Source organism: Equus quagga, chromosome 7 (assembly GCF_021613505.1).
Source record: "Equus quagga isolate Etosha38 chromosome 7, UCLA_HA_Equagga_1.0, whole genome shotgun sequence".
Classification (NCBI taxonomy): Eukaryota; Metazoa; Chordata; class Mammalia; order Perissodactyla; family Equidae; genus Equus; species Equus quagga.
The window spans coordinates 9,133,754-9,144,697 of record NC_060273.1 but is presented as its reverse complement, the minus strand read 5'-3'; the positions used below and the strand labels follow the sequence as shown (position 1 = coordinate 9,144,697).

At 57.0% G+C, this 10,944-nt stretch overlaps 1 protein-coding gene across 8 annotated transcripts in view; it reads right to left on the bottom strand.

Annotated features, from left to right (window-relative positions):
• The window catches only part of CLEC16A (C-type lectin domain containing 16A), a 199,921-nt gene that overhangs the window by 6,904 nt on the left and 182,073 nt on the right, over positions 1-10,944 (bottom strand). For all 8 annotated transcript variants that reach the window (XM_046666960.1, XM_046666958.1, XM_046666957.1 and 5 more), the window contains one exon: positions 3,643-3,804. In XM_046666960.1, the coding sequence (XP_046522916.1) occupies positions 3,643-3,804 (162 nt within the window). The remainder of the gene's footprint in view (positions 1-3,642; positions 3,805-10,944) is intronic.

The window sequence follows — 10,944 nt, the reverse complement described above, 5'->3', positions numbered from 1 at the left end:
GAGTCGCTCACACTGCAGCCCCATGCAAAGCTGGGAAAATCTGCATGTGGGGTAAACATGGGCCTCTTTCAAACCCAGGCGGGAAACTGAGGGTCCCCTGGGCTGGACAGAGCGTGGAGGCACAAAACAGCCAAGCATCAGAACAGCCTCCCGCCCTCCTTTGGGGATGAACCCACTGGGGCTGGCAGAGGGCATGTGGCCGTCTGGGGACCACCAGGCCTCCCCCGGTGGGGGCCGCAGAGGCCAGCCTTCGGGCCTCTGAACAGGCTGTGGCTTTTCGTTTGGGCTCTAGAACAACCATGCACGTCAGAAGTAGAGATGCGTGCACTTCGTGGGCTGCTCCCAACTGGGATGCGAACCCGAGGCCCTGGTCTCTGCGACGCCCCTCAGAGGTACCGGAGACAGACCTAGGAGCCACAAGGATGGTCCCCTGGGTCACTTCAGAAGGTGGGGTGCAGGTTTGGAGTTGCCAAGGCCAGCGGTCACAGCCTGACTCCTCGGCTTCCTGGCAGCAGCATCTCGGTCGAGCTGCGCGACCTTTCTGAGCCCCTGTGTTTTCCACTGCCCGCTGGGAGGCGGATGTGGCAGGATTCAGTGAGGGGTATCTGTGAATGAGCACAGTGCCTGGCACACGGGGGGCTCAGTTTTGGGAGGAGCATCTACTGGGACACCATGCAGCGGGCACACACCGAGAAGGCTATGTGGTGGGTGCCTGTGCCATACCAATTGCCAAAATAGTGTGAGGGCCACCCTGTCTTTTACGGATACTTGTGTACAATTGCACGTTTCAAAGCCGTGGAGCAGAGACACGGAACATGGGGCCTGTCTCGTCTTCTGGCAGATGGCCTCGCTCGTGCACTCTCCCAACCAAACACCCCACCGTGCAGAGTGCGGCTTCAAGAGCCAAGAAGCCACTGGAGTTTGCTCATTCTGCCTGCGAAGGGCCTGACAGCCACTCTCCACGCTGGGAACCTCCAGGACTCAGAGGCCCTGGGAAGGCTTCTGATTCAGCACTGTGTCCTCAAACCACTTGGAGGACAGGTAGCCCCTCAGCTGGGCTGCAGCTGTTTTCTGCTGTCCATGCCGGGTGGGCTGTGGGGAGAGGCCCTGGTCCCTTCCGCTGCCTGGCTGGCCCTCCAAGGACGCCGCCTCCGGCAGGTTGTGGCCAGGTCTCATGGGTAAAAGGGCTGGTAAACAGGCCCCAGTCCCAACAAAAACTGCCACCCTCCTCCACTGCTTGGCTCCCTGTCCAGCACAGCTCATGAGGAGAGTGGGCCGATGCTGGACTGTCTGGGTAGACCTGCCCTACAGGGAACCTGGAAACCTCACGTCTGGTCTCTGGATGGACCTGGGAGGCTGAAGGCTGGCCTGGAAGTCTGGCATCGAGAGCCAAGTGAATGGTGGTTCTTCCAAGACCTGCCACCCCAGCTCGTAGGCCTGGCGACAGAGCTGGCTCTTGTGGCCGGGCACCTGTCACAGGGAAGAGCTTGTAGACTCCAAGGCGCCCCCTCCAGGGATCAACAGTAGGGTCTTCGTTAAGAGGGAAGCACGAGCTGCCCGCCAGGCAGGCCGTTCATCAGGAGGCGAATGACTTCAATGTCACAGAGATTCGGACAGGCAGGCTGCGCTTCAGGTTTTTACTGTCAGGCAGCATCAAAAATGGGGACTTGCATGCTTGCCTCCGCAGGCCTGCTGGGGACGCACCGAACGGGAGCAGACGCCCAGGAGGGCCCGCCCACCACTTATCGACTGGAACTGCCAGCTACCCGACAGCCAGGCTCACAGCCCCTGCATTTCTGAGACAAGAAGACATGTGGTTCACCCCATGCAGGGGATGCTCCGGGGAGGGATGGACGGGCTGAGAGGCCGAGAGGGAAGAAACCAGCAGCCGTGGACCCTGAGCCTCTGGGGGAAGGGGCAGGGTTGGAGGGCCGGGCCACACTCAGGCGATGTCTGCACACGCAGGCCCGGCTTTGACAACGTGGGTCTCTGCTGGTTTCGGTTTATGCAAAGAAGTGAACGGCTCATTTGTCCGTTTAGCTGTTGGCTGTGGCTCCTTCGCAATGAGAGAAAGGCGCACATAGCTACACCTGGAAGAGACCTTTCACCCAAAATACAAGTGAGTGTACATGTGTTTGGGTGCACACAACACAGACACAGACGTGTGTACATGCAGGCAGCACGTGGGTGCACGCACGAGCACACAAACACAAGCCCTGCAGCTGGACGCCCAGAGCCAGCGTGTGCCCAGCCTTTCCAGGGGGCTGAGGGCTGCTCCTGGCTTCTGGAGAAAGCTCTCTCTGAACTCTGTTCCCAGCTCTGAGCCCGGGATCGGCAGCGGCACGGCTTGGCTATGCAGCCAACCTCAAATGGGGCTCAGAAATAGCTCAGAAAGGGCAGTCATGTCCCCCCTGGGCCGGGAGAGGAGCAGGTGTGAGTGGAAAAGGGTCTCAGGGAGGTGAGCTGAGCCGACTTTGCTGCTGGGCCTCGTGAGTGTCGACAGGAGACGGAGGTGACGGATGCTCGTGGAGGACGGAGGGGTGCGGGCAGGCGGAGGGGCCTCAGCCACAGCCATGGAGACTGGGCTGTTAGCCCTTTGCTGGGGATCGCAGAAGGTGAAACTCTAGAGAGGGGTGGGCTCTCAAGGACATCTCTGCCTCCGGCGCTGAAAGGACAGTGGCCAGGGCCCTCCGTCTCCCTGACACCGTGGTGGCTCAGGCCCTGTCACGACCCACAGATCCAACAAGAGTTTGGTCAGGTGCCCCTGAAGGATGATGGGCGAGGGCTCTGGATGGGACCTTGGAGGAAGAGCGAAGGACACCGAGGGTCCCCAAATGGGGGTACAGTCTAGGGTCACTGGGGGCCTCCCAAATCAGAGACGCCTGGGGCCCTCCAGACCCATGGGGTCAGGCCACACCATCAAGGCCATTGCCGCCGTCCCTGCCTGTGCCCTGCCCCTCTGGCTGCACTTTGGGGCTGTCTTATTCAGGAAATAAGCCTGGTGTCTTTGCTCCCAGGGTCTCACGTGGTGCAGCGGGGGGCTCACAGCAGCAGAGAACACGGGGGGCCCGCTCACACATCTCCTTCCAGGCTCCCTGCTCACGGGGTCCCTCCGTGCCCTTTCTGCACTTGAGCAAGTTACAGGAGGGCAAGATACGACTCAAGCACGTCCCGATGGACTCTCAAAGGGCGGCAAGCTGAGCCCCTGGTCACAGACGACTAGACTGCCCCCAATGTTGAAAGAGGAAACTGGTATGTTACGGAGGAAGAAAAAACGAGCAGGGACATGATTCTTTTGCAGGGTTTCAAACAAGCACGTCTGGGAGACCCCTCTTCGTGACACCTAAGACTCTGGAGTGATAAAGGAGTGGATGTGGGCCCGGCCCACCTGCTGTCCGTCCCCTCCGGCTCTGCAGTCAGGGACGGCCTTTCAGTGGCCCAGCCTGCAAAAGGAGGGAGGCTCGCCTGCTGGGAGCGGAACCAGCGGCCCACGGGCAACATCCTGTCGGAGCGGACACAGAGCCCCCCGAGTGGCAGTGTCCCCAAGCACAGTGGCGAGGAGGAGCTGGGGGTCAGCAGTCTCGGCATTGAGGGATGACAGGGTTCCCCGAAGCCCCCCGGCACGTGTCACATGGCCAATACCTGATGGGCTCTGGGTGGCGGAGGGGGTCGACGAGGAGCTGGCGCCTCCCGAGTCGCAGTGGCTGGTGCTCCCGCTGCCACTGGGGCTCCCGCTGGCAGAGGGCGACGGTGAAGACAGGGACGGCGAGCTGTGCTGGTTTATGCACTGGGCCACGGCGAAGCCTGGAAGACAAGGTGGCGATGTGACCACGAAGAAGGAAACAAGCCGGCCCACAGGAGGGGTGCCGCCCCCCACTGGGCGTGAGACCCCATGCGGCAAGCCTTCCCCTCAAAGGCAGGCCTGGGAGGCTCCGCCTTGAGGCTTCGCTGGCCAACCCAAACCGCGCTCCTGGAAGGTCTGAGTCTGCTCCCTGGAAGGAGCTGACCTCAACGGTCATGCGTGGGACTGACCTGGACTCGCTTTGAAGCTGTTTCAAGGAAAAGGGTGCAGCCAGCCCCAGAGCCGAGAGCAGGGCTGGGAGCCATAAATCTGAGTGCCTGATGCTGGCTCAGCAACGCGCCGGCTGTGCCCTTGAAGGGGACACGCAGCCTCGGGGCTTCAGAGGCGTCTTGACGAAGTTTACAAAGGGACGTGGGACATCCTCAAGGCAAAATCTTGGGGCCTTTGCTAACGCGCTTGAGTCCTGCCAAGGCAGGGCAGGAAGGAGAGCCCCCAAGCCTCTCCCTGCCTGAGAACCTGCTCTGCCCGGGCGGGTCCGGTGAGTTTGGAGTGCAGGACAAAGGAAAGCTCTGGTGGGAAGCTACCAACCCCTGGGTTCCGAACACACGGCCCACAGAGCAACTCCGGGTTTGGAGATGGGGACCCTGGCATGGGGCAGTGGGCGAGCCCCATAGCTGGAAACACTCAGACCTGGGCAAAGCCTGCCTCACCACGCAGAAGCACAGGAACCCGAGCCCGGTGTCGTTTCCCACCCACCAGGTCTGGGTGTCCTGGCCGACTTCTCATCGCCCACTGCGGTGGTCGGGGACAGGGCCTGGCTGCAGGCGGGCATATGAAAGGCTGCTGTGTCTGCCCTGAGGACTCGGTGGGACCCCACACCCGGCCACCGTGGAGGTGATATTCTGTACTAATGTTTGGGCGACTTATTTTTGTCTAAGGATCAGCTCCTTAAAAGCCGGGTCCCTATTTATACGCCCACCAGGCCCTTGTGGTTTCGGGAGATTGACTGCACGAGGGTGGGAGGCTGGCGGGAGCACGGCGTGGAAATTCACCAGCCCCGCTTTCGCAGAGGACAGCACTCCTGCCCGTGCCTCCGGTGGAGGCCCGTCTGCCGAGAGAACAGCAGGATTATGGTGCCAGGTTCTCAGGAAGGGGCTTATGTGACATACGGTGTGTGGTGAGGGGCGCTCGGACCGACCACGGCAGACATGGAGGCAGCTCCAACACCAGGCAGGAAGGTGCCCAGGGGCGACCGCTGCAGCTGGAGCTTCAAGCGGTGACCCCCAGTTTACAAGCTGCTTACTTGCCTCCAAGTGAATCACCCCTCAACCAACCAAAATGTCCAGATGGCTTTTCCCAGCCTGCTTCTTTATCAGAGCCATGAAGAGAGGGGCTGGCGAGCGTGGTAACAAGAGTCGGGAGCAAGTCTTACATGCTCCTGACATCTCCCCAGCCCACGTGGATGGATGATGTGGCTGTCACCAAGGTGGGCCCCTACCCCTCTCTTAAGACAGGCGTCTTCTCTCTCACGCTCTTTAGAGCCCTGGTTTATGACTGTAAGACACCTCGGGTGGGGCGCGCGGGGAGCAGGCGCGACGCAGAAACTGCAGTCAGGATCCTAACGTTCCTTCGTTTGGGGAATGGATCAGCGGTTGAGCCATAGATCATGCACCTTTTGCATAAATTACACAATAAGTATTGCGTACCTTCTGCATGCGCTGAGACTTAAATAGAATGAAAAAATCACCAGCCTCTGAGACCACCCGTTTGCATGGTCTAGAGATAAGAGGCAACGCATCTTTCCTCGCCTGCTGTGTCTAAAAGTCCGCCTCCCTCCTTTCCCCCACCTTCCACTCTCCTCTCCCTCCCCCATGGCACTGGGGACCCACAAAAGCCCAGCAATGTGTTTTTGTTTTTGCTGGGTACCCAGTCTTCCCCGGCAGTTTCTAGGGGCTCCAACCCAAATTGAGGTGGGGAGCACGTGAGAATCCATCCGACATGTCAGAGTCAGGAGGGCTCTGGAGAGAACTCGGGACAGGCGCCTGTGGCCGGACCCTCTGTTCTGCTCTTGCTTCATGCCCACAGGGCTCTTCTTGATGAACTAGCTTTGGTGGAGGTGCCAAGGGCCTTTCCGGGCGAGAGTCAAACAGACGCGGACTGCCAAGGACTTGCAAACACGCCGGGGATCATGGGACAAGGGCACAGGCAGACAGGCCTCCCTGAGATCTCCCACAGATAAAATTCCTGGCTCTCCCCAAGTGTGTCTCAAGAACGGCCTGCGAAATGTGTATCAAAGGCCGTCCACGTTTTCAGCCCATCTGACCGATTCCACATTGAGAAATTTATGCTGCGGGAAGGCGCTGTGGACGGATCCACGTGGGGAATAGGGCGGGTGTTCAAAGCGCTGGGGTGGCTGACAGAGAACTGGAGACCGTCGAAATATCCAACAATTACGGAAAGGCCAAATGAATTCCAATACGTCTAGATGATGAAATTCTCTGCTGCTGTGAAAGATGCTCGTACAAAAGAAGATTAAGTATGGAAGGAAATGCCCAAGACACAGTAAATTAAAAAAGGTTAGGAAAAGCATGTCCCACACGCTCCCACTGTTGTAAAAAAAAAAAAAGAAGAAGAAAAGAAATTCAGGCTCTGCCTCCTTCCTTGTACCCAGCAGGGCAAACAGATCGAAGCTGAAGTGGTGGGAGAACCAGGTGGTTTTATCATGGCGAGTTTTAGTTTTGCTTTTTCTGCTTGTCTGAATTTTCCAGGATTCCTACTACAAATATTGTTTTAAACCAGAAAAGGAACGGAGGAGGGAGGAAGCACATAAGGTGCCTGGGAGCTGGACAGGCTCCGGCTCCCGGGTCCCCAACACACCTCTGGGATCCGTTCTGACCTCTGAAGCCGTCTCCCTGAGCCGGGGCCGGGCCGATGCTCCCGCAGCAGGTGCCCCTGTGCCAGGGTGGAACGCAGCCTCTGCTTTCCAAGAGCCCTGGCTTCACGGGGGCAGGCCGGGGTTGTCCTGCTGCCCTGTGGCCCCGTTCTGCCAGCTATTCTGGGAAGACAAACTCATGAGCATCTCTCTGGGCGTTTGTCAAGTGCAAATATACCACAAAAAGGTCAGCCTTCTATTTGAGGCCCACTGATACAGGGAGCACTGGGCTGGGAGGCAGGGCCCCAGCTCAAGTCTGAGCTCAGCCCAAATGGTTTTGCGACCCTGGACAAGCCCCCTCTCTTCCATGGGCCTCTATGTCTTCGTGCGAAAAATGAGACAGTGAGTGAGGATCTCCCAGCTTAAATGGTCAATAGTTTTCTTTTTACCTATAAATTTGAATTTGATTTGAACCCTGTGACCTTTTTGGGGGGCGGTGGGCAAGAAGACGATACTGAAACGTGAACCTTGAATATACCCTGCACACACCCTTCCCTTCGGATACGACACCCACCCAGGTTCGCCCCGCAGAGAGGCAACGTCGGGGTCCTGAGCCAGCCGACAGCCGCCTGGGGGCTTGCAGATCCGCTTTGCTTTGCTCATATCATTTTGGGTGTGTCTGTTTCAGGTACCACCATCTACACATTGGGAGATTTTACATACAAATCCGGATTTCTGGCTTCTTAAATAATAGAAAGATGTAGCATTCCTGGGCCCCATTCCCCTGTGGCAACGCCTGGAGGGGGGGACTGGCCCCTTCTCCCCCCACTAACTTGTCTTCCTGGCGCTGGGAGGCATTTCAGCTCATCTCTGCAATTTATCCTCAGATTCTTGTCCAAATTCACAGGACGCAGGGAAGTTCCAGCCCCCAGAGGTCTTTCAAGTCAGCTCCCTCCTCAAACCTGAACCCCCAGAATCACTGGGGGGCATATGTTGAGATGGCGCCACCTGCCTCTGGCAGCCCAGGTGGGTCCTCAAACCACATGACAAAACCACCTGCTCTCCACCTCAGCGGGGCTGTCCCTTCGCTCTGGAATTCCCTTTTGCCCTTTTGCCATCTTCACAAATCCCTTCCCCATCCTTTGAGGCTCACACAGCTCAGGGCCAGCTTGAGCAAGAGTTTCTGCAGCTGGTGGGGTAATTGTTCCCTCCCCTGTACTCCCACAGCCTGCCCCATCCAGCCCTGGGGCCTCGTCAGCTGTATAGGAGTTAGTCTTTACAAGTTATTGCTATTTTGTGCAACAACTATCGTTACTTTAACAGCTAGCACCTGAAATCCTCTGAGGTTAAGAGGGTTTTGGACAGTGTTTCTGATATTGTAAGCTGTCTCCCATTACCCAATTTCCCCTTCATCTGCAGTTAGAGAACCTGGCAGCTCGGCACGGCCATGTGACTAACTCGTGGCCAATGAGATAGAAATGAAAGTGGCATGTTGGATTTCCAGGAAGGCTTCTTAAAAGGAAAGAGGTATGTCTTCCTCCACTCTGCTTCCTGAAACATGGATGTGATGGCTGGAACTCCAGCAGCTATCTTGGACCATGAGGTCAAATCACACATTAGGGATGCGAGAGCATTGGGCATCAAGCTTGGGTCCCTGATGGCTTTGTGGAGACCTTGACTGCTTGAGAGGGAAATAAACTTCTCTTTTGGGTTTTTCTTTACTATGTAGTTGAACCCAATCTTAACTGACAGTTGCAAAAAAGGCTTTGTTAATGCAGATTTGTGAGCTGAGCTCCATAGGGACAAGCAACTGGCTGGCCCCCTAGCTTCTGGTGTTGGGAAACTGGCTTGCACTTCCTGGGGGGAATCTGGGAGTGGTGAAGTGAGGAGAAAGAGGGGAAGGGGCAACTGAGATGGGGGAGGTGACCTTCCCCATGATGCCCCAAATCTTTAGGGAACGCTCCTTCAACTGTTTCCTTGTGTGGTGCAAGTGGACTTTTGGGTGGAAACCAATGAAGGGACTGAGTTTCTGCCTGGGTTCACACCAGGCCACACAGAGATGACGCAGCAGGGCTAAGACCTGGAAACAGTGGGGCCCACGAGAGACTAAAGAGTGGAAAGCTTGCATGTGAGCCAGCTAGAGAACTGGGGGTTTGAGCCAAAGGTTTCCTAACTCTCTGAGGAGCGGGGAGGCCCCAGCTGACCTCTGTGGTCTGCCCAGAGCTTGCGCCATTTTGCACACCATAATCCCTCCAAGGCTACCGGTTACACGATTGAAGGGCAACTATTTCAGGTGAAAAACTGGAAGATGTGAAAACTACCCGAGCATGTGAGGGATTCCACAGGGACCTCGTCCAGAGCTGAAGCGGAAGGAACCCAGTGGGCTCTGACTTCATCCGGGGATGCTGGTCTCTGCTAACGCACTAACCCCACCCCACAGCCTCCTCCCCTACAGATGCTCTTACAGCTCACCGGCTTCCAGGAAGGACTGGAGGTGGCTTACATGTTAAAACCCAAACCCAGATGCCACAGATACTCAGTAGTGAAAGCCCCTGCCACACAAACTGGATGACGAGAGTCCAGCAATAAAAGGTGACACAAAGTGAACAGTTAACACCAGAACAACGTCCAGCTACGGGAAGCTGATGTCACCACTGGCTCCGCACATGCTGGGAGCCAAGACCTTGAGGAAAATTGTCCCAGGTGCCCCAGGCCTCGGGACACACCAGCTCACGGGCTAGGCTCTCGTCCCATCCCCTCCTGGGCAACGTTCCTGAACGCAGTTCCCGGAAGACACAGCTGCCTGGCTGGAGGTGGGGCCTTGCTCTGGACAGACGATGCCACATCACAGCACTCCGCACACTATTTCCTCAAAAGTGAAATTCTAATTTATACCTGAGATGCCGACGGGGCTGCCCTCGCTGCGTGGCACCTTGCCAAGGGGGGGCTCCCCTGGTCTTTTCCAGACTCCTCTGCAGACACTACCTTGGAAAATCACACACACAGCAAGTTGGGAACTCAAAGGCTCGCGCTGACGGGCCACAGACTCGAGTTCCAAGGCCAATGGGTAACATGGGCGAGCAAGGAACGGCCAGGGGGACAGGCTGACTGTCGCCCCATCTGCCATCTGCTCTCCCTCATTCCTTTTCCCTCATCTCCCTTTTGCCGAGACTGCGACATGGGTGAAAAACAAATATGGTACCGGGGATGTTCAGCCTCTGTGTGAGGGAGATGATAGGGGCTGGGAGAGACCGGAGAAAAGTGGGAAGAGCAGCTCCCCAGCCCCAGCCTGTCCTGGCTGCTGCCTCCCGAGCAATGGGCCTTGGTGTGGCTACAGTTTCCCATTCTTTGAGAGAAGCTGGATATCTGGACTTTTACATAAAACCTTCTCATTCTTAAAATTGTTGACGACTTAATTCACATTCCTTCTTTTTTTTCTTTTGTGATGAGGAAGATTGTCGCTGAGCTAACATCTGTGCCAATCTCCCTCTACTTTATATGTGGGATGCCACCACAGCTTGGCTTGGTGAGTGGTGTGTAGGCCCACGTCTGGGATCTGCACCTGTGAAGCCCGGGCCGCCGAAGCCGAGCACATGAACTTAACCACTGCACCACCGGGCCGGCCCCATTCACAGTCCTTTTTTAAACGAGAAGCAGACAACACCAAGCAAGCCAAACCAAGCACGTCTCCCGTCCGTGTGGGCCATGAGTGCACAGCCTCTGCTCCAGGCTGAGACCTGGGGTCACACATCAAGGCCACCTTGCCCCAGCTCCTGACTCGTGTGGCTTCTGAGTCAGAGGATGTGACCTGGAGCCACGTCAGTCTCAGACGGATGCGCTTCCAAGAAGGCTAGTCTGCAAGAGACCTCTTTTAGGAAAAAGCTCTAAGATTTGGAGGGGAGAGCTATCTGTCCTAACAAAAACGGACATTTATTCTTGCCTGTTCCACCCTGAAAAGCATAAAATGAAGCCTGCGAGGGCTGCGTTAGGAGAGGTAACCCCCGCATCTTCGCAGTCTCCGACTTCAGCGAGGCCCGGGAGCGGGTAAGTGCCCCAGCCTGCCTCTCATTAGCAAATTCCTCCTGCCCAGCTCAGGTTTCCACCACCGACGTGGTGCGCACGTCTTCTCACCAGCCCTAGATGCTGGGAAACAGGAAAAAATCAATCGGCCCAATGACCTCGTGCACAAAACTGAAGACAGCAAGTGCGGCCATGGCCTCGCTCCCCCCTCACTGGCTCCTTCCGCGGCTCTGCCCTTTCACCTCCCCAA